This window comes from Peromyscus maniculatus, chromosome 11 (assembly GCF_049852395.1).
Source record: "Peromyscus maniculatus bairdii isolate BWxNUB_F1_BW_parent chromosome 11, HU_Pman_BW_mat_3.1, whole genome shotgun sequence".
NCBI lineage: Eukaryota > Metazoa > Chordata > Mammalia > Rodentia > Cricetidae > Peromyscus > Peromyscus maniculatus.
The window spans coordinates 70,749,752-70,773,694 of NC_134862.1; the positions used below are offsets into that span (position 1 = coordinate 70,749,752).

The 23,943-nt window shown below is 39.0% G+C and overlaps 1 protein-coding gene across 8 annotated transcripts in view; it reads right to left on the reverse strand.

Moving 5' to 3' along the window:
* The window catches only part of LOC121821165 (uncharacterized), a 227,489-nt gene that overhangs the window by 155,321 nt on the left and 48,225 nt on the right, over window positions 1–23,943 (reverse strand). For 4 of the 8 annotated variants that reach the window (XM_076547826.1, XM_076547825.1, XM_076547824.1 and 1 more), the window contains 3 exons: window positions 20,469–20,559; window positions 17,429–17,607; window positions 13,607–14,938 (listed from right to left, as the gene is read on the reverse strand). The exons of 2 other annotated variants lie outside the window; for them this stretch is intronic. In XM_076547826.1, coding sequence (XP_076403941.1) covers window positions 14,804–14,938; window positions 17,429–17,607; window positions 20,469–20,493 — 339 coding nt within the window. In that variant the 5' untranslated portion in view covers window positions 20,494–20,559 and the 3' untranslated portion in view covers window positions 13,607–14,803. Of the gene's footprint in view, window positions 1–13,606; window positions 14,939–17,428; window positions 17,608–20,468; window positions 20,560–23,943 lie in introns of those variants that run through there. 2 more of the 8 variants (XR_013043358.1, XR_013043361.1) reach the window with 1 other exon arrangement.

Sequence of the window (23,943 nt, forward strand, 5' to 3'; positions counted from 1 at the left end):
AGATAATGTTAAGCAGATGACAAAAAGATTTTTAGAATGCCTTCTAAAATTATGAGATTTTCAAAGTCTTTAGAGTATTTATGTATAATAGGAAAGTATTTTGTGAGTAAATTGTTGGAGTATTTGGGCCAACATCAGCCTTTGCTCCTATTGCTTTGTACCTGATTTTATTCACAGAAGCCCAAGTTTAAAGATACCAGGTATGCCTACAAATCTAAAGCTATGAGATATGGCAAGCTTGTATACCCACCAAAAGTCCATGCTGGTTTTATAAAGAGAGAACAAAGTGTTTATTTCTAAAATTCCAGGTTAAAAAAAAGGATGTTCGGAAAAAGCTGATCTCCTTGGAGGTCCTCTAGGAACTTCCACAGAAGCCAGGAAAAGGCTGAGGAGGTGCAGTGATGCTTTAGTCCTCAGCTACTTGTTTTCATTTATTTTGAATTTAGAATTTCTCCATTAAGGTTTACCTTTTTTAGCATCCCTTAGAAAGAGCCCTCGAAGTAGGAGTGGAATAGAAACAGAACTGTCTTTACAGAGTGTGCAACCCATCTCAGTGGCTCCAAGGTCCTCACAGAAGCAACCTTCTTTGAAGGATGATAAAATTTTCTCAGATCTAAACATACTGAAAAATTTCAAGTACAAATTCTAGCAGATAATGGGAATTAATCAGATACACATGGAGATGAGGTAATACAGGTGAAAGCCAACAGAAGCAACAAACAGACCATGAGTGTGGAGATAAGAGTCGTCATGCACAACATTAACACAATTTTGCTTGCTACTTGTGTGGGTCTGCGCACTTAGGTACATGTTCGTGTGTGTATGTGTGTAGGGGGAGTGCATGTAGTGTGTGCATGTGTGTGAGAAGGCCAGAAGTCAACTTCAAGTGTTCTTCTTCAGGATCCATCCAAGTGGTTTAATTGAGAAAAGATCTCTCACTGACTCAGCACTCATTGAGTAGGCTAAGCTGAGTGGCCCATGAGTTCCCAGGGATTCACCTGTTTCTGCCTCCCCAATTATGGAATTACAGGTGTATGTCACCATGCCCTGCTGTTTTCATGTGGGTTCTGAGAATCGAATTAATGTCTTTGTGTTTGTAAGGCAAACACTTTACCAAACGAGCTATCCCCGCCTCACCTTGTCATTTTTAAGGACGTAGAAAATGTTGAAAAGCTCAGCAAGGATTCAGAATTATTTTCTTCTTTCATTTACATCTTCATCATGTGTTTGTGTGTGAGCAAGTGCACATGACTTCAGGTCCACTTAGAGCTGGAGTTATAAGTGAAGTGAGCCTCCTGACATTGGTGCTGGGAAATGAATTTGCACCCTCTGGAAGAATAGCAACCATTTTTAACTGCTGAGCCAGTTCTCTAGACATGGAATTATTTATTTAAAAATAATAAGTTAGCAAAAAAGTTTCATAAGTCTTAGACCACTGAGGTCAGCTGGATCTACTTTGTTGAGTTTTGCTTTGTTTAAGCTAACTAGAAGATGGAGGAGGTAACTTACTGACTAGGCAGCCTAAGGAGAGTGACTGAAGTCGCCATTAATAGAAATGGAAGGTTGCATTGATGAAATATTTGTCTGAAAGGCTCACTAACACATGTGGTAATTTATCTGACAAATTATTTAAGATGGACTGGCTAGGGTAGAGAGGTTATATGTAAACTTCCAACGATCATATATTTCTGGCCTGAATTTTTTAAAATGAAGTAGGACACTCTTCTACATAGTCCCTACAGGATAAGAAGATCAGGTAAACCATGGATACATTGGGGATTTGTGGGAGCAGAGCTGAATAAGGGGAGACTAGAGTACAAAAGGGTGATCCATAAAACTGCCAAACTTTGTCTTGTCAGTGACACTTAAGGACTCTGAAGGGTGGGAGAAGGATCAGGCTCCAAAAGCAAATTCTGTTCACCATGTTTGGTATCCCAGCGTCACATTTATAATATTTGTAAGTGCAGCTATGGTCCAAATGACTTCATCCCTGTCAAGGCCAGGTTCAACAGGTGAGGAAACAGACACTACTCCATGACAAAGGGGAGCAGTATAGTCACCCTGAATATAGGAGAGCCAATGGTAAGAAAAATGCTTTGCTATTTTCTTTCCCTTTGTTTTTTGTTTGTTTGTTTAAGGGTCTCTATACGTAGCCCTAGATGTCCTGGAACTTGCTACGTGGACACAGTCTATCCTCAAACTTATGAAGATGCCCCAGTGCTGGGATTAAAAGCATGTGCCACCACACATGACTGTTTTTGCTATTTTTCAAATTAACACATTTACAGATAAAATAAAAGGTAAGGGGCATTCTGTTACACACTGACAACATTATCTTCCCAGGGAGAGGATTAGTAAGTGATAATGCTTTCTTTACCTGTGCTTGGCTGATTCACAGTGAGTGTGCATTACTCTCAGCAGCAAACTTGGACTAATGTAAAAGCTATGAAGGTTATACAGTTACCATTAAAAAGTTATATCAATACTCTAATGAATTAGCATGGAGAAGAACAGAAAGCGGAAAGAAAAATGTCCAAGTCTATGGACCGACATCATAGCTCTGTTGGGGAAGGAAATCCAACGAAGAAATGACTTCACTGACTTATTCACAAAATTGTTTTGCAGTTTCACAGATCACAGATTGTTTTTCACCGGATATATACAGGCTTCTAATGCTGAGTTTCACTTTCAAATGTCAAAGCCACTTTCAGGAAATAAGCACCGCTTGGCCCGTTACCTTTGGTTATAAAAAATAATTACCACTTCAGTTAGCAATGATGAATGCAAAGATATTCTCTGGTCTTTGCACCAAGAACCAGTCCTACCAACTGGTTTAGTACTCAGTATTGCTGAGTTTATGACTCAGTATTTGCAAAGAATTTGATCAGGTGTCCATTGCTACTTTAGGTAGGAGCTGATGTCACACCAGTCTTTAAAAACTAATACTGTAATAGTCTTTGTTAGTTCTCTGTGTCTCTGAAAACGTTAATATCCTTTATCTACAACTCCACCAAAGGAATGGAACACATATCAAACTAACATATGCAGATCACTTCTGCAGCGCATTGCGTAGAGACTCCTTTTCTGCTGAAGTGTTTTATTGTGACTTATTTTCTACTGTCCTCCAGTACACAACACACAGGCTGCAGTATCCAAGTGGTTTCCCTCTTAGCTTGTGCATCCAAGCTTGGTAGGACTTTCTTCAGGGTCCATCTCAAAGATCATGCTTTTGGCAATCATCTTCCTGTTATACTCTTGCCCATTTCAGCCTTCTCTGCCTAACTGCCTCACAATCACACATTGATGCTGTCCTGGTTAGTTTTCTGTCAACTTGACACAAGCTGGAGTCACTGGAAAGGAGGGAACTTCAGTTGAGAAAATCCCCTCCCTCCCTTAAGATCTGGCTATGAGGCATTTTCTTAATTACTGATTGATGAGGAAGGGCCCACCTCATTATGGGTAGTGTCATCTCTGGGCTGGTGGTCCTGGGTTCTATAAGAAAGCAAGCTGAGTGAGCCATAGGAAGCAAGCTAATAAGCAGCATCCCTCCATGGCCATTGCATCAGTTCCTGCCTCCAGGTTCCTGTTCCGCTTGAGTTCCTGTCTTGACTTCCTTTGATGAGGAACCGAGCTGTGGAAGTATAAGCCAAATAAATCCACTCCTCCCCAAGTTGCTTTGGTCATGGTGTTTCATCACAGCAATAGAAATCCTGATTAAGACAGGTGTTAGGATATCCCAAGCCACATGGACATCCAAAGACAACTTCCTCAGATAAGAGAGCAAAGGTGCCCATCTACCAGGCATTAACTCTAAGCTTTGTATTTTTAGATCCTGCTAAGTCATTTTGGAAAGCACATATATGAAAGTCACTTGATCTTATAGCATCACCCTAGAAAACAAATGACTGACCCTCCCATATTTCATTACCCAACTTTCTCAAGACAAATGAATCACTTGAAGAAAATTAACTACAATCTCAAGATGATGAAAACAAAAATCTTTTCAGTACTCTGCCTCTTAATATATATGATTTTTGTGAACTGTAAATTTGTTTCATACCTTTAATGTTAGAATTCATTTAAAATCTTTTCCTCAGAAGGTATTTGGCTTTGGGATTATTTTTATTATATTTCTTTGTAAGTTTTTAAGGCATTTTTGTTTTAAAGCATAAGTCATTTTATTTAATTAACTTTTTAATTGAAAGCAGATTTTTCTTATACAATATATTCTGATTATGAGTTTCCTTTTCCCAATGCTTTTCAGATCCTCTATACTTCTCCACCCACCCAAATCCACAGTGTATATAAATCACTCATATGTCATTTTAAATTCATTGATGTTGCTTTCAGAAATTACATTTTTCCTCTGTCTAAATTATTTAAAAAGTGGTAAAAATCCATTAGAACTGTCTAGCCACTTCCTTACATTCTTTTTTAAACTTAAAAATACACATTTTAAAACCATTTTGTTCATTTTCTGTGATATTTAACTATGCTATCTTGATGTTTTATGAAAATATTCTTTATTTTTTATTGTTAATTAAAACTTTTCATTTATTTCACATCCCGATTACAGTTCCCCTCCCTCCTCTCCTCCTGTCCAGCCCTCATCCCCTCCGTTTCCCCCCACCTCACCCCATCTACTCTTTCTCCCTTCAGAAAGGGGCAGGCCTCCCATTGGCCATCAACAAAGCATGGGCATGGCATATCAAGTTGAGGCAGGACCAAGCTCCTCCCCTTGCATCAAAGCTGGGTAAGGCAACCTAGCATGGAGAATAGGTTCCCAAAAGCCAGCTTAAGCTCCAGGGACAGATCCTGATCCCACTGCTAGGAGCCCCACAAACAGACCAAGATACATAACTGTCACACACATGCAGATGGCCTATGTAGGTCCCATGCAGGCTCCCTAGCTGTTGATCCAGAGTCCATGAGCTCCCAGGAGCTCAGGTCAGCGGTCTCTGTGGGTTTCCCCATCATGACCTGACCCCTCCTCCCTTCCTCCCTCTCTTCAATAGGACTCCCAGAGTGGAGCTGAGCCAAGTGCTTGGCTGTGGATCTCTGAATCTCTCTGATGACAATTAGGGTAGTCACCAATCTGATTATAGAAGATGGCAAGTTCAGGTAACCTCTCCACTATTGCTAGTAGTCTTAGCTGGGGTCATCCTGGTGGATTCCTGGGAGTTTTCCTGGCACTTGGTTTTACCCTAACCCCAAAATGTAGCCCCCATCAAGACATCCCTTTCATTATTCTCCCCCTCTGCAACCAAATCTGCCCAACTGGACCCCTCATGTTCCCACCCCATTTTCTGCCTCACCCCTCCACTACCCCCTTGCCCCTCTACCACCACCACCCCCAGTTTACTCAGGAGATTTCATCTATTTCTCCTTCTCAGGGAAATCCATGAATCCCTCTTTGGGCCCTCCTTTTTACCTAGCCTCTCTGGGACTGTGGATTGTAGCATGTTTATTCTTTACACCTAATATCCATTTATGAGTGAGTACATACCATGTTTGTCTTTCTGAGTCTAGGTTACCTCACTCAGAATGACTTTTTCTAGTTCCTCCATTTGCCTGCAAATTTCATGTTGTCATTGTTTTTTACAACTGAGTAATATTCCACTATGTAAATGTACCACATTTTCTTTATCCATTCTTTGGTTGAGGGGCATCTAGGTTGTCTCCAGGTTCTGACTATTAAAAAAAAGGCTGCTATGAACATATTTGAGAAAGTGTCCTTGTAGCATGATTGAGCATCCTTTGGGTATATGCCCAAGATTGGTATAGCTGGGTCTTGAGGTCGATTGATTCCCAATTTTCTGAGAAACCACCATATCAATTTCCAAAGTGACTATACAAGTTTACAATCCTACCAGCAGTAGAGGAGTGTTCCCCTTACTCCATATCCTCTCTAACATAAGCTGTCATTAGTGTTTTTGATTTTAGCCATTCTGAAAGGTGTAAGATGGTATCTCAGAGTCTAAAACATTTTTCTTAAGGGAAAGTCAAATCCCCAAAAGGAACACATGAATGCCTAAGTTTCTTTTCTCTTGTCAAGTATCTGAAAAACTATCATAATTTGAGGTTCTGTTTTGACACTGAGCAAAAGAAAAGATTACATGTATTTCCTAAATCTCTTTCATTAATTTGATTTTTTAAACAATCACAGACACTGGATAATTTATCTTGATTTCAGTAACTGTTTTCAACCAATTTATATTTAGAAAATTACCTGCCTTCAATTTTTACATCATTTGAATTTTATAACCTACATGCTACAATTTCTACTTGGAGTGTTAAGAAAGTATTTCTCTCCTGTCTCCATGGTCTCATTATTTATGGCATTTTGAAAGGGCTTCATTTGTCATTTGGTAATGAAACTGATGCTAGTGACAATCTCATCAGAAAGCCTCACTATAACAATCCTAAAGGCTTGCATGCCTCTTTTTGTGGAATGTTAGGAGTTCCTTTACACCAAGGCCTTTTCCACTTGGGACTCCTTTCACCCCAAAACTCTTTTGTGACATCAAGTACATAAAATAGGTATACAAAGTAAACATTGAGTAATAATAACAACTCACAAGTAAATTTATTTTTTAAAAATTCTTTGATCTAAATATAATCTTACTATTCATTAAAGACTAAGGCAAATGTGTGCTACTTGAAGTCAATGTTCTTGTTTATTTCCACAGAAAGCATTAAATCTTGGCTGAATATTTGGAACTACAGGAGGGAGAGCATCTTCAATGTTTCAATGTTTTTCAGAGTTGATCAATATTTTGTTTTTACAGTCATCAATGCTGAAAATACCATGCCATACACATATGTAGTGCAAAACTGCAGAAGTTTGCCATTTCAGAATTTACTGGGAATTCTGTGCTAATCTCAAGCTAATAATATTCATTGAACAAATTTTCAAATAGTGACTTTTAAAATTAAACATTCTATGACAATATAATCTAAAAATACACTAACTTGATGATAACACACTGAGGAATGTCAATAGGAAAACACAAAAGTCTTTGTTTTCTGTAATTAAATGGCTGTATTTATCTAAGAGCAAATCATGTATGTACAGTTAAAACACTGCAATCCATAACATACAATAGCCTCAAGTCTGAGCTGATATGCTTCAGGCAGTGATTGTTAGCATTGTATGGCATGGGGGTACACACTGGGCAGAGTGAACATATTATATGTTTAGAACCAAGGCTGCTGTGAAGTTATCCGATGCAACACAGGCAAGTGGTTAATTATACACTTAATTCTGAATTCTATGTGACAGTTCAGTTATGACCTATATAGCATCATGACCTACCATGTAAAACCATGCTTTGAGATATCAATTTTGCCCTCCCACTTCTTCAGACCTTTAAAAGGTTTTTTCCCCATGGGAGTCTACTAGGGATTTCTTTAGCTATTATACACTGTGTAACTATCTTTTTTATGCATTTCTGTCTTTGTCATACAAAACTAAAGTTAGGAGATGGATGTATGAAATAAGAGACAGTAGGCAAAGAGCTAAACACTATCCTGATTCTCTTCAATGCAAGTACAACCCTGAAGCACAGGAGGTCTGTATTTGTGTTGGTAAAATTTGTGCAGTCACAGGAGAACAATATCCTTGGTCCAGGCCCACCTCCATGGAACCCTTCCTCCTCTATATAGGGGCTATTCTGCGTTGTGCTCATCACCCACAACAATATAGTAATTCTGAAAATGATAGTTGGTGTTTCTTGTGATTTGGGAATATTCTTGTTCCTGGAATCAGGGTACATGCTAGCACTGGTGGCCTTCTCTTCTACGGCCTACTATCAAGAAGTCAGGTATGGAGGCTATCAGTCTTGGGAAGGAAAGGTCAACCCAGCAGCTTTGCCATACAAAATCTTCCCAATGGACTAGAAAATGAGACTCTGAGATTATGTTGATCAATAACAGAAAGTCAAACAACAATAACAAGTAGAATAAAATTGTTACCAAAGCTAGTTCTTAATCAGTAAGCTTCCAGTTCCAAACATATATGATGCCCTTTTATATCATGTGGATTGGTTCCTTTACCAACAATTTCATTTTCCTTTCTAGTTATCTAGGGCCTGATTCTATTATGTATGAGTCTATTCCATTTTATCATGGGATTCTCTAAAAGCAGAGCCTGAGAAATGGATCCATGTGTCAATGATTTATTGGGAAGGTCAACTAGGAGTACATAAGTGAGTCAGGGAAGGGAAAGCAGCCAATGAAGGGTGTGCTATTACAAAACAAGACAAAATTAACTGTGGAGAAAGCCTGGGAAATGGTCTGGGAGACATTCTTCAGAGAAGACTTGTGGTGTATCAAGGAAGCATCTGAGGAGTTTAGACATGAATTTCCTCCAGCTCTTGTATCAGGGCTGTTCCCTGGGGCATGAACAGTCTAGCGTATTTGTCTGACACAACCCTGGGACCAGCACCCTTTGATGTCCATTTAAAATGGAATGGAATGTGTGCTAATCTTCTTTGTAAACCTTTTCCATGTTAATTGGATAACATGCTTCTTTGAATAGAAACTTGAAAGGCATGAACCACCATACAGCCTAGAGTGCATCTTCAAAACAGTATCAATTGTTGAGGCCTCCAATCAATATGAACTTTTTCTTTACAGATAAGATAAACATAACTTTTCTAGGTATTTGGTCAAACAAAATTGCTTGGTTTCCATCATGAAGGATGTTTTTCAAACATTGGTTTGATTAGATCAGCAGTGGTAGCTAACAGAATTTCTTGGTATGAATAAAAGAAATGAGATGACTTTGTACAACAGTCAACCAGGTTAGCTAATTTCTCTCTCTCTCTCTCTCTCTCTCTCTCTCTCTCTCTCTCTCTCTCTCTCAATTTCATGACTTTTAAGGCAAGCAAGAAAGAAAGAGAAAGAAAGGGAAAGAAAGAAAGAAAGAAAGAAAGAAAGAAAGAAAGAAAGAAAGAAAGAAAGGAAGGAAGGAAGGAAGGAAGGAAGGAAGGAAGAAAGAAAGAAAGAAAGAAAGAAAGAAAGAAAGAAAGAAAGAAAGAAAGAAAGAAAGAAAGAGAGAGAGAGAGAAAGAAAGAAAGAAAGAGAGAGAGAAAGAAAGAGAGGAAGGAAGGAAGGAAGGAAGGAAGGAAGGAAGGTAGGCAGGCAGGCTAAAGTGTTCAGTGGGAAAGTGCTACTAGGTTTGATACCCAAATATAGCAAAAATAAAAATTAACAAATATATAACTATGTTCAAAAACAAAAGGAAATCATTTCTAAAGAATGTGAGGAAGGGCTGAAGAGATGCCTGCTTAGTAAATATCCACTGCTCTTGCAGAGAACTCACTTTCAATTACCAAAACCCACTTCAGTTGGTTCACAGCTGCCTGTAACTTCAGCTCCTGTGAAGCCGATGACTTCTTCTGGCATATGTGAACACCTGCACTCATGTGCTCATATACACACAGACACACACATATACACATAACTTTTTTTTTTTTTGTTTTTTGAGACAGGGTTTCTCTGTGTAGCTTTGCGCCTTTCCTGGAACTCACTTGGTAGCCCAGGCTGGCCTTGAACTCACAGAGATCCGCCTGCCTCTGCCTCCCGAGTGCTGGGATTAAAGGTATGCACCACCACCGCCCGGCTGTACGCATAACTTCTTAAATAATTTTTGAGAATATAATGTATTACATCACTTCCTGTTTCCTTCCTTCTGTCCAAATCCTTCCATGTGCACCCCCTTGCTTTCTTTCAAATTCATGGCCCCTTTGTCTTTTTTTTATATAATAAATACAACAACTAGGCAGAAGATCAATAAGGAGATAGAAAGTTTTTAAAAGATGATAGCAACTTTATGTAAGAAATGTATGTGAACATGTAACACTCCACCCAAGGATAGTAGAATTCATATTCCTCTCCAACATGCATTTTCTGCTGCAGATTTTAATGTATGTAGGTCATAAAATTACCCCAACAAATTTGAAAAGTGAAATTATGCAATGCATTCTCACATCAAAATAAAATCAAATTAAAAATAAACAACAAAGGAAAATTTGGAAATCCACAAATAAGTAAAACAAAGTTAACCTCCCAAGTAAATGAATCAAAGAAAAATAATGCAAGTTGAATTAGAGGAAAACATGATCCTACTAAATGTTATAAATGAAAATGAAAACAACATAATTTTCTATAAGTTTTCTATGAAATAGGAGAGAGGTTGAGGAAAAAATAATTTCCATAAAAATAGATAATGGTAGACGAAAGCAATGAAATCAAAAGTTGGTTCCTTGAAAAGATACAAAATTGGCACACCTTTAGCTAGGGTAGCTGAGAGAAGCAGAAAGATGCTCTTAGTTATTATTATACCGACTACCAGTTATCAAGGAGGGGACATTATTTGCTAATCTTCCAAAAATAAAACAATAGTAAGAGAACACTCTGAAGAACAAATTGGATAACTTAAACAAAATAGGAAAACTTCTAAAAGATACATGTTTCTAAAACTGACTGGTTAAGAAAATTTAAAATCCAAATACATTTATTACAAGTAAAGAAATTCGATTAGCTATTTAGAAACTTTTCATAATGAAAGGCTCAAAGATATACAATGCCTCTGGTAAATTCTAAGAAGTAATATCAATTCTTTATGAGCTCTTCCAAAAAGCATAATTAGAGAAGCACTGTAACGCTTTCTATGAGGCCCAAATTACCCTGATGTTCAGACCTGTCATTACAAGAAAGAAAATCAAACCCCAATATCTTTATAATACTGGTGCAGAAATTCATAAAAGTACCAGCAAATCAGCAATATTTAAGAAGTGTAATAATACATACCAAGTGTAGATTACCCTGGAAACTCAAGGTTGGCTCAATGTAAAAAACAAAATCAGGGCCAGGCGGTGGTGGCGCATGCCTTTAATCCCAGCACTTGGGAGGCAGAGGCAGGCAGATCTCTGTGAGTTCGAGGCCAGCCTGGGCTACCAAGTGAGGTCCAGGAAAGGCACAAAGCTACATAGAGAAACCCTGTCTCGAAAAACCAAAAAAAAAAAAAAAAAAAAAAAAATCAGCCAATAATGTTTCCCAGCACTGTGTCAGAAGCAGGTAAAATCACCAACAGGCTTAAGATTTGCTCTTGGAGTGGAGAAAGGATACTAAATCTAGACTGTGGAGGTGACGGCATAATTCTGTGACTATACTACACGACTGAGTAGTGCTTTCATAAGCAATTCTTTTGATATGCAAATTTCATCTTTTATAAAGATGTCAAAAGATAACAAAACATAAACCATTGATTTGGTCAAAGGTGATATTTACTGAAAAATAATGAACAGTTAATGCATTTAAATGGAATTCTGTACATTTTTATTACCACCTCTGACATCCAAAAGACTGAAGTGAGGTTCCAAAGTCTTACATTTATTAGCTACTGCTCAGGTCTTTGGAGTTTTAATTTAAATAAATTTATCAAATACACACTGTATATACACACATATACTACATGTAGTCTAATATATGCATATATATATTAGATAGATGAGATAGATGAACACATAAAGCACCTTTGAAAACCTAGATTTAAAGCACATATATAAGAATATCTACTCTTAATATTTATAATGTATGGACAGTGGTGGTTTACACCTTTAATCCCAGCACTTGGGAGGCAGAGGCAGGTAGATTTCTGAGTTCAAGGCCAGTTCAGTTTACAGAGTGAATTCCAGGACAGTCAGGGCTACACGGAGAAACCCTGTCTCAAACAAAACAAAAAAAAGACCCAAAAAAAATGCCTAAAACAATGATAATTTATTTTACTAAAAACTTCAAATCACATGACTCAACACCATGAGTTTTCTGCTTCATTAAATATTATATTTTATAAATTATCTCAAATTAGCATCAATCATCTATTTAATATATATTCTACACACCATTTTTATTTTTTAAAATTATCTGCATTAATACCAAGGTTATGGCATTAGATGTTTTATTATCTGGATATAGTAAAAAAATGTGAACTGGAGAGCCTCCTGAGAAATTGTTATTCCATTACAATTTCTGTACCTGGAATCATGTATATATGGGTAATAAATTATGCCCATTAATAGGATAGCTATGGTCATAGTGGTAGTTTATTACCTGTGAATAATTGGGGCTTATTTCTTCTGACCCTAACTCCAATGCTCTTTCAAATATCCTTAAGACCAGAATCCACCCTTGTTTAAGAATTGGCCTTCAAGGAAGTCAGGTGGAATAATACATCTGAAACTGTTTTGTAGTTTCCTTGGCCCGGGGAAGAAGAGTACAGCATGGTGTTAGGAGAGCAATGCCAAGGAGGTGAGGGAATGACCAGTGAGATCACGCCACACATTCCATAAGCAGCTTGGGTGAGAGATCAGAGCTGGGTTTTATCTGGGATCTGCTACAACGTCCCTGTGAACTGTGAATCATTCCAACTGTCCAGTACATCATTCAGCAGCAAATCATAAATTTAATTAATTTTCCACTTTCTCCCATGTTTTTAAAATGCTAAAGTCTTTCAGCCTCTGCTTTTCCTTCATGTTGTGAACTCCCTAGACAGTCTTAAGACCTGTAGCCCTAAGCCCCTTTGTGTTCATTCTACTGCCAGATTGACGTTTTTATTGCCTTGTTTCATCTCTAGCCAGTCTTTATTTCTCAAATGGCATTTCCTTACATGCTGGAGCATTCTCTTTTCTTGTGTGTAGGAAGCACTGGTAAATTTTGTAAACTTTCCTCTCTGCCTTTATCTTCAGTTCCATCAGTGACCACTTGAACTTTGATATTTTTCATGGGCTTCTTCAAAGGATGTTGACACTTCAGTGGGTCTAAGAATAATTCCTGGGCTGTGTACTAGATGAGATATTTTTGCACTGCTGGGATGCCGATAGATCAGTAACAGTTTTTAGAGGCATGAGATCTTAACCTAACCAAGAAATGTCACACTGGATGACTCCCTTGGCAAGGTAGCTATCCTCTAGGGTAGTGAGAAGTTAGTTATGTTACTGACCTCACTGCATTTCTACTGGGTTGCAGTTGGAAGAATTGGACTGAAATCAGCATGGCAAATTCTTTTTGCCAGTAGAAATCTACCTGACCTCTCAGTTGAAAAGTTTCTAGCATCCTGACTTTAATTAGTTATTTGCTCTGTTTGATTTAAACCTCAGAGAAGTTGGTTTCTCTATCATACCTCCCCTCGTCTTGTCTATGTATGTGCATACTGTATTCATGTGTATGTACATGTGTGTTGCTGGCACATGTGTGAAAGAGAACATCTGGTATTCAGCTCTATCACTCTCTGCCTTATACCAAAACATAGGGTTTCTCACTCAACCTGGAGCTTGTCTTTTAGCTAGGCTGGCTGACTAGCAAGCTCCCAGGATTTACTTGTCTCCTGCCCCAAGTGCTGACAATATTGGCATGTACAACCATGTTTGGCTGTGATTGGGTTCTGGGAATTCTAACTAAGGTTTTAATGCTTGCACAGGAAATGTTCTTATCCACTGAGACACCTTCTCAGCCCCTAAGATGAATGTTTTTGTTGTTGTTGTTGTTGTTGTTGTTGTTGTTGTTGTTCAACAATGATGTAATATGTATATTACCTAAATAAATTAACGTGATGCAAAATACAACCAAAACATTTGTGCACATAGGCAAGTTGCCAGTAGACAAGTGAGAGTTCTATTTGTTAGCATTTAGGCATCTGTATTGGCTTGCCCTTAGGCTCCTGACAGGATACATCCTCAGCTGCAGCCGCCAAGAGCATATCCTGTATGCATTTGCTGTGTTTCCTTATAAAAGGTGGGCCTTGCCCACCTCTGGTCTCTTTCTCTTCCTTCGCTCTAGTCCCCAGGGACTGTTCTCGGCCCTGTTCTCTGCCCTGTTCTCTGCCCCCTTCTCTGCCCTTCCCCTCAGTAAACCTCCCACATGAGCCTGTTGTATGATGTGACTCCTTTATGCCATTTTAAAAATACAACACTACTGCTAAGTACTTAATTCAAAACCCTAAAAACATTTTTAATAGTCTCAACATTTATACCAAAACTGTTTTTCCTTGATTCTTGGGTGTGACTAGCAAGCTCAGTATCACGGTTCAAGGCTGGGGGCTTGACTTATATGTAGAAACTTTTTCTGAAATTAAGGCTAGTATACATTCCTGAGGTAGAGGAGCGGGAAGTTAGCTACAATTAAAAACTCATAGGCTCTTCTTTCCCAGTTGGAAGGCGCTTCACACAGCCACAATTCTGAAACTGGAACATGGCGTGCTCTGGTTTGTAGATGTCTTTCTATTCCTGCTTAGAGGGGTTTATCTAACTATGTGGGTTCTTCAGTGCCCTCCCCCTCCTCCCTCCAGGTTAATTCCCCATTTGATTCACTGATATCAATCACATTAGCATTCCTCTTCTAGCAGTGCTGATATCTGTAACACTAAGATTCACTTCTAATTCGGAGCTACAATGTCTCCTCTACCTACTCCACTCCTCACATCCAGAACTCCAAATAGTAGTCAAGGGGTGGTCTGCGGTGGCATGTCAGGAGTTCAAAAGGAGGCTTTCAGTGAAGTCTGTCCGATACTCTCAAGGCTCTGTGTGATATCTAGAGGAGGTGGCCAGAGATGTTCTGTTCCTACAAGACCACCATGTCACTTATAAAATTTGACTTGGGTTGTGCACTACTGTTTCATGACATTAAAATGACAATTTGATGGACAGTTTAAGACCAGGAGGCAACTTGACTCTTTAAGAGTCAAATGAGTTTATGACTTGAGGTAGAACTCTCTCACCTTTTGAAAGCTGTCTTGAGGCTGTTAAGAACCACACAGCGTCTTTGTCTCCACTGCCAGCTCATTCAAGGCAAGCCCAGGAATGGTGTGAACGATCTCACCAAGGTGCATTCCTCTGAGAAGCTGCTCAGTGCAGCTTCCCTCAGCATCTGCAGACCTCTAGCAAAGTTGAAAATAAGAGAAGGCTTGTGTGAGTGCAAGCACTCACTCCTGCCCGCCGGCCGTGTTTACCTCCCCTATACTACAGGGGAATCACTTCTTTCATTCCATTCCTTAATCCTGGTTTTCATAGAAAGAAGTATTTTCTAAAGCTAATCAACTGAATGCCATAAATCTGGTCAGTGGTACGACATCATCACAGATCTCAAACTCTAAACCCCGGAGAGACTCTCTTCTCTAGAGCTGAGACTTCCTCTTCAGAAAGACAGTGTAGGGTCAGCAACATATTCAACTGACAGCATCTGTACCCTTCAGGCAGGTTTCCCTTTCTACCCATGTGGGGGCGGGAGAAACAATGTGAAACGACTCACAGGCATATTAATATCTTCATGCAACATATAAACCCTGGTGAAGAAGGGTGAAGTGGCTGAAACAGGGAGTCCACGAGACTTCATATTGCTGAGGCTATCCTAAATGACAGCAATACGTAGGTGCTGCCTGGGCTGGTAAGAAACTCACGCAGAGTGGGAGGGAGAAAGGTTCAACGCACATTAAGATGGTGGGTTTTGTGTCTTGTCTTCCTCACCAAAATATAGTGCCCTGCAATAAAATGCAAGAACCACGTCTTCCCGATTCATTTACATATCCCAGGTACTTGGAAATGTGCCTGGTATACTAGAGACTCAAAACATTTGTGGGATGAATGAATTAATGAATAATTAATGAATAAAGCTGGTAAAGGTAGTGTTAAAACTATGTTCAGAACCAGAGTCCATGACACCTTGATTAGCTCCTTTAAGTGCTCTGCCCCAAATTGGCATAAATATAGTATGTACAACACATGTGAAATCAGACTTCTCAGGTATAGGTCAGGATGACCAAGTAAAGTAACTGACTTCACTATATTGCATATCCACATTCATTTCTCCTAAATTCTAGCTCAGCCAAAATGTAAGTATCCAGCCCGCCACTGAGGAGCACTTCTGAGTTTACGACCCTGGTTACCTAACTGGCTTAGCATTGTGATCTCAGGCTCTTTGCTTGTAAAGTAGAGCAGATCACTTCATTAGGCGGTTGTAAGCAATTAAATGAACCAGTTCAGTTAGTGACAATGTCCAGTATGCCATTTTTCTACTTAGTTATTTTCTATTATCACTCTCATTTAATGAGAATAATTCTTGTTTCTCAGATTCTGCCTTTATTCTTGGAAATTTCCATCATTTTTGTGCTAAAAATTTTGACATTCTGGTAATGCATGTTGGCCATTTCTCATCATAATATTACAAAAACATAAGTTGTATAAGTTAACAATAAAACAAATTATACATCAAACATTTTTTTGACTGATACAGTAATAGCTATTCTCCACAACCTTTTTATAGCAAGAGATACCAACTAAATTCACAGTTATCATAATTTTGAAGCAATGACAGGCATAAATGATACTTTTTCATGTTACTGGCAACACAATGGAAATATTTGTGATCTCCATTAATGGCACAGTCTCAGCCACTTCAAACACTGTGGTGGTTGATGTCAATAATTAAAGGGAAATCTAAATTTTAGTTAGAATTTGGGGAAAATGAAAGTTTTTCCCCTATTGAGGTTCACAAACAATGGCATGTACAGTCCCTAAACCCAAGTTGAGAATTTATGCTACAGAGCTGTGCTCAGCCACTCTAACAGCTATCCAGAGTAATTTTCCAAACTATGTATCATGTGTATCTATGTACTTCAGAAGTAGATATGAAATATATGTGATTTGACTCCTAGGCAGAAATACACACACACACACACACACACACACACACACACACACACACATACACACATTACATACAAAAATAATCATTAACACAATGTGTAAAGTTGCAAAAGACCCAAACAGCTCAAATACCTAGCAGTAGCAGTTGAAAATAATTTCATTAATCCACACATTACGAAATACAAGTTGATTTTTATTAATAAGAAAAAAGTAAAGATTGAAGATCCTCTCTGTACTGATATCAAAGACACAAAGTTACAAAATGTATATATCATATTCCATCTTGGCTAAAAACACAATTAATTATTCAGAGTTACTGTTTAACAGTGGTTATGAGGGTGGCTGATTATGGGAAACTTCTACTTTCTACCCATTTTAGCAAACATTTTATTTCCTTCTAAGGCTGTATCTCCTATTATAAAAGTATAAGAATGTTTATTATGGGATAAAAAGTCAAGCCTAGGCTTTCTTAGAACCCAGAAGCCAATATTTTATAGAATGTGTACAAATCAAACATCTCTAGTGTTACTCGAATGTCTGTGGGTAGTCTGAGAGAGATAACCTCTGGGGATTTTCCCATAATTCCTAGATAAGGATGATGCCTGTGGTCCCCAAGCAACAGCCAATGGTTTTGTATTACTCAAATATGAGCTACCATTTAATCTCAAAATCTTGTCAACACTTTTGCTCTAAGTCTGCAAATATTTCCTGTTGGTGGGTCTCACCATCTCCATATTCTTCAGAACTGCTGGTCCTTGATGTAAACCAAGAATTCCAACCATGGCCATTTCCACATTTCCCATCCTTTCTTCTCCCTGTAGCACTCCTTCCCCAGGCTTAACCCATGCCTGTAATTTGGTCTCTACAAGACCCAATGCCCTTTGAGTCATCTCCACCTGTAGTGCTACCAGGAGGGAACAACAGATTTCAGTACAGGGCAACTTTTGTGGGCTTAACAGTGGGAAAGCAAGTAAGAAATGTATGTGCTTTTATGATTAAGACACCTTTATATCCATGTGTAGTAACTTGGTTTACAGCTATGTGGTTCTGTGCCTACCATGCTTCTCTTCAGCTGCATGCACACTTACACCCCTCCTCTTTACCCCCAGAATGTCTGGCTCTGCTGCTTATTCACAACCAGGAACATGTCTCCTCCCTCCTGTGGTCCCCAAGTAACAGACCGATGGTTTTGCATTACTCAGATATGAACTACCATTTAATTTCACAGGGACCACTTCTGTGCACTGTGCTCTTGACTTCCTGCCTCTCAGAGAACCCTCCACTCATCTCTTAAATGTCATGCTTCCCTAGAATTCTATTTATGCTCATAAAGCAATGACTCGTAGCATCTCCAAGCTCAACACCCTAAACTCATCATTTTTCTCCCCAAATATTCTGGTTCTTTAACTTCCATTTCCTATCCCAATTCATGCCATCTTGATTTTCTATTTATCTTGGGCCAAACAGTCATTCTACTAGAAGACTCCTCACAAAGCATCTTGTATCCAATCTGTCTTTTGAATCTACAGATTTCACCCCATGATTCTCTTTGATTCAGTTTACCCATTGTTATTGTAATCCAGGGCTTCATTACCTCTCAGTGGAGCAACTGCCTTCTTCACTATTGCCTCTAATTTGGCTACCTTCTATTTACAGGTACCTAGCTATCTCACTAAAGGCCAAATTTGATTAGGAGGTATGTTTGTTAAATGTCTATCATTGATACTGATAGGTTTCAATATACAATTAAAATCCTGCTGCTGAAAGGCCAGTTTTCAGCAGGTCAGAGAAATTGGAGAGGACATCTGGATAGGCAAACTACTGGACAAACAAACAGACTACAGGGACATTTTCTGAGGAACAAAGCTTGATTCTTCATTTTATTTTTCTTTCTGCTGCTTGCTCTACTCTAGTCTTTCTCTGTTCTGTTCTTCTCTTTGTCCCATTTGCTCACCCTGTATATCTTTCCTGACATTATCCTTTGAAGATGAAATTCTAAACTGTCTTATTAAATAAGAAACACAGAGCCAAATGCAGAGTTAAAAGCCCAAAAGATCAGAGCACTAGCTTAAGCCTTTAGCTTACCAGTCACTGCCGTCCTTCTCCTCAGAGAGAGACCTTCTCCTGTGTGACCCATCTTTTTATTGCCTTTCTGTTCTACCTTCTCATTGGCTTTAAACCCAACCACATGATTTCCTCGTCACTGTCTATACAGACCTCCAGGTCTCTATGGTTTGTACTGAGATTAAAGGTTCCGGCCATTGCTTGGCTGTGTCCTTGAACACACAGAGACTCTGCCTGCCATGTGATCGGATTAAGGGTGTGTGCCACCACCGCTGGACTTCTGCTAAATGGCTTGCCTTTAGCTCTGACCCCCAGGCAACTTTATTTATTAACATACAAATAAAATCACATTTCAGCACAAATAAAATATCACCATAATCCTTCTACATCTTTCCTTTTGTATACCTTTATTTTTTCCCTTACAGCTTGTATACCTCAGCAAAAATCTTTCAAGAAATTTGAAAAATACAATGGGGTTACATTCTGTTTTTCTTTATGTGAATGATTACAATGAATAAAAGTAAGAACCAGCATGTTCCCCACTACCCTTACATGATTAAACATTGTACACACTACAGGTGAAAACAAATTATTTCCAAGGACCCACACAAATTCATGTCTAAGCAACTTGTTACAGATAACAGAGTATAAGCAAGCAAGGTATTTTTCTCAGCCAGTTCTTTTACTGGTGGGATGCATTTTGCAGTTACAAAAAAAAAGAGCAATTATTTTATTATTTATCTCAAAAGGTAATCTTATAAAAATCTTGAATAACAAATCTAAATTTCTTATATAAAAAAAATCAGTCATTTCTACTTTAAATCCTCAGGGTGCATACCCGTTTATCAACAGTTTTTTATTAAATCATATCAGGAAACTGAGGGCAAAAATGGTACAAGGAATAATCATTGCCTTTGATCACCAACCCATCTTTAGCAAGAAAGTTATGTCAGCCAACAGTAGCCAGACTACCTTTGTTCTCGTCCCCTGACCTCAAGGAGTCCTTTGCTCAACTAGTAAAAGTGTGCCTTTCTAAACTTTAAATTGTTCCCCAAGATTTTCTACATCAAAGCCTTTGAAAAACCATCTTAACCTAACTTTACTAACAATCTCCATGTCTAAATTCTTTTTAAGGGCGGTGGTTAAATCATTAATCTGCTTCAGCAGCAATGCTTGGAAAAAGCCAATGACTAGTATTGCGAATACCCACAGCACTTCCCAGTGAGGGGCTAGAAACCCCCTTAGAGCTTTTCATAGAACTCATAGATTATGAGGAATGTACAATAAGTGGAGCTCTGCTCAATACCAGCATGAGGTCCATAGGACACATAGTCCTTGGGGCTCTGCCCTTCCAGTGTGTTTATGCTGACTGCTGAGCCATATTCCATGAGTTCCAGGGCTGCTTGCTGTTCTTCTCACATGGACCCTGACAAAATCCTTTATTGATCAACCCAGACCATTCATGATTTTATTTCTGTCTCCCTTTCTAGGTTTATCTTCTTGCCATTTCTGCTGCATACTGCTCCATTCACCTTTGTGAAATAATTTACATGTCTATGTTGTCATGCATGAGTCTCTGTACTTGAAGCACCTGATTGCCATGCATATCACCACCATCACCATACATGTCCACATGCACACACTCGATATGTCTAGCTGATGTGTACCCATCCTTCAAAACTCAAATACAGTGTCACTTACCCACATAGCGTTTCTTCATTGTCATCCCTCCTTCCCAGTCCGAGTTCAGTTTTCTTGGTACTAGCACTCTCAATGGTACTTTGTCACCAGCCTGGTCAGAAGGAGTTCAGAGATAGATGCCATATCTTATCAGACTGAAGATCACCAACTACTGGTTGCTCAACAAATATGTGTTGAATAAATAAATGGACAGACTGTAATGATATTTACCTTATGACTTCAATACTGCCTACTCTACCACACAGCTCCCAAACTGGTAATCAGCTAATTTCTCACTTTCTTACATGTTTCCTTCATGCTACTAAAAAAAAATATAATCTGTGTTAGGTTTTCATCACTATGGCAAAATATCAGAGAAAATTGACTTAATACAAAAAAAGTTTCATTCAAAGTTCCAGCACATTGTCTTGGCCCTGCTGCTTTGAGCCTTTGGCAGCATAGCCCATCAGGATGGGAGGACCTGGCTGATGAAGGTAATAAAGAAGCATTAGGAGTTGAGGTAGGGAAAAGGCTGCTTTCCCAATATTTCCTTCTAGAACATATCTCTAATGACAAGTGAGCCTCCACAAATGGGCCTTTGGAAGACACTTGCGATGTAAACCACAACAAAATCTGAGCTCTCCAATCAAGAGCCCAGGGATCATGGTCCATTCTGCAACTGCCTTTCTCAAATTATTTCTGACTGTGGTTCTTAGGGACCTTGTGCTATAGCCTTATCCTAGCAGGCTTCCTCTCCTCAAGTCTTATACTTCTCAACTTTGGCTTACTGAACTAATGAATCAGTCTTATCTGGGAAACTTGGTTCTCTCCAGAAAGAAGTCAATTCTCTTTTCTATTTATTCTTAACCCAATGATGACTCTATTTGGTGCTAATTGTATTTTATTCCATTGTATTTATTTGCCTTCCTCCTCCATTGGTCTTTAGAGGCTATCCTTCTCTAGTTTCAGCCCATGATAGTCATTTTAATATAGTCATTATAATATTGAATTAAATTACTCAGCTGCTAAATTCTACTTTATTTAGAAAAAATACTGTAAAATTTGAAGCTTTCTAAAACAAATCTCTGCCCAAATTCCATATAATGGTCTAGTGGCTTCTAGGCAATGGAATATCAAGAAAAACTAATCCAGGAAACTATTACAAACCATATATAAGATAAAGAGTCTATGTATAAACTATGGAATGCTCTCCAACAATTGAATATTCCCCTGAAAATCTGATTAAAAGTTTGACAACGGTATTATATAGACACTGAAGAAGACATGCAAAACTGACTCCAAGGAGACACTCAACATCACTGTTATCATGGGAATGAAAATTGCAAGTGAAAATCATGATGAAAAAAATAAATCATCTCGTAATAGTTAGAATGGCTGTTACTCTAGACCAGAAGACGTGGAGATTTGTACTGCTTGCCGCTCTATCAAAAACTGGAAGACAGATATTGATGGGAGGAAGGAGATCTATTCAAGGCTGGCCCTGAGGAGAATAGGGGAACCTTTTCTATCTCAAGTCTCCATCTTCAGGAAGGTCCAGGGGTACAAAGGGCCTATATGAGATACATGTGTAACATGAGACAATGTGTGGGAAATCCCTGTGCTTGGGAGTCATCATACACAAAAACATTTCCTTCCTCTTCTCTGGCAAAAACCACACAATAGATTTTGCTTTCCTGCAATTAGTCAGCCAGAACCTGAGGAAAGACCTTCTTCAGCAAGAAAGGATCAATAATGGGAAGAAAGGGCAATTTCAAATGAACCACTGCTGTAGCTCTGGTACAAGATCTAGTGGCTTCTTCATTTTTGGACTTTGCCCGTCATAGTGGGAGTGCAGAATAGAGAAAATCTCCTATTTCAGGAGCAGGATGCATAAAAGAGAAACAGGAAGAGGTCAGTATCCCCAAATTTCCTTCAAGGGCACAGCACCTATGACTGAAGGACCCCCCAAAGCCTTCTCCAACATCAGGATTCTACCACCTCCCACTGTAGCACCACCCAGGAGACCAAGCCATTCAATATCACAAAGATTTATCTACCAGGGCTTCAGGATGGTCAAGAAGGCCTTGGCAGGGTAGTGGGATAGGAAATGTCAAATCTCTTCATGAACTCAGAGCCAATGGCATAATACAGTACTCAAAGGAGAAAAGAAAGCCTCGGATATCCCTGGTTATCTTAAAGCAGCCTTGAGAATGGACCTGTGAAAGGGTACTTTTCTCAGCCTGCCCTGCATTCTTCCATCCACATGGGGAAATTCCAAGGCTCTCTTAGGCCACTGACCAGATGACCACAGTGAATGCAATAGGACTGGGTGGTTCCCTCTGCTGGTGTCAGAAACCCAAGTATCTCTCCAAGAATTACTCAGCTTGCAAATCCCCTTAATAAATAAAGGGCTTTGGCCTCAGACAATAATGATGCAGATAAATGGAGGTGAAGGTGACAGATGTGGGTAGGGATGAAGTCAACTGATAAAGAGAGGAAAGAGAAACTAGGATGCAGAGAAATCCCCTCCCTGGTCCTGGGTAAGGCTTTTTTTTTTTTTTTTTTTTTTTGGTTGCTACAGTATCAGCTTGCCTTAGAGTGTAGTGAGCCTGTCTGTGAGCTTGGATCTCTGTTAGACCTTGGGAAGTTACTAACAAAATTTCACAAACTCCTGGGGTGGCCCATTATTACACAGGAAAACAACAGGAAATTCAGTTATCGAAGTTCAGTTATAACCAAGTGATTCAGAATTCCTGCTTTGAATAATCACAGGGAAGAGAACCGATGGCCAAAAGACTTAAGAAGGCTGTTCTAGAGAATCTTCAGACTAAACTTGCTTCGGAAAAATAAATTACTTCCACAGGAAAATGATGGGAATCAACCCACCAGGAGCTTGGAGAAACTAAAGCTTCTCATTCACAAGAAATGTTAGGAAGCCTAAATCTTTGAAGAATTGTTTCAGGAGTCATTTTGCTTTAAACTTTAACTCAATTCTACTTTCCTTCTCCATTCTTTAAAAGCCTTAATAATGAATCTGCATTTATGCTGTGTGACCTCCTGGTCCACCCCTTTCCACCCTCAGGCAATGGATTTTTAACCAATAAAGCAAGAAAAAAAATCTTAAGAATTAACTAAACCCTTCTTATTTCTCTTCCTGAGAAAAGCAATCCCCAAATCATCAGATAGGGTTGAGTAAGAGAGGAATCTACATGTGGAGGTCTCAGGGGACTATCTTAATGCCAGTTGGTGGACCCAATGAATGATGGGGGTGGAGGCTATAATGTAGCCCACGAAAGGTAAAGAGAATGTGTCTGCAGAAGTTAGCTTGACTTGGGTGCTGAAGCCAGAACCACATTAGTAAGGACTGTGAACTTAGTAAGGTGGCCCAGCAAGGAAAGTGTCCTTGAAAATATGTGGGCTGAGTATCTCCACAGGGAGCCAGGCAGAGGTGAGTCAGGATGTGTCAGAGCCCAGGAAAGACATAGAGAGTAGGGGG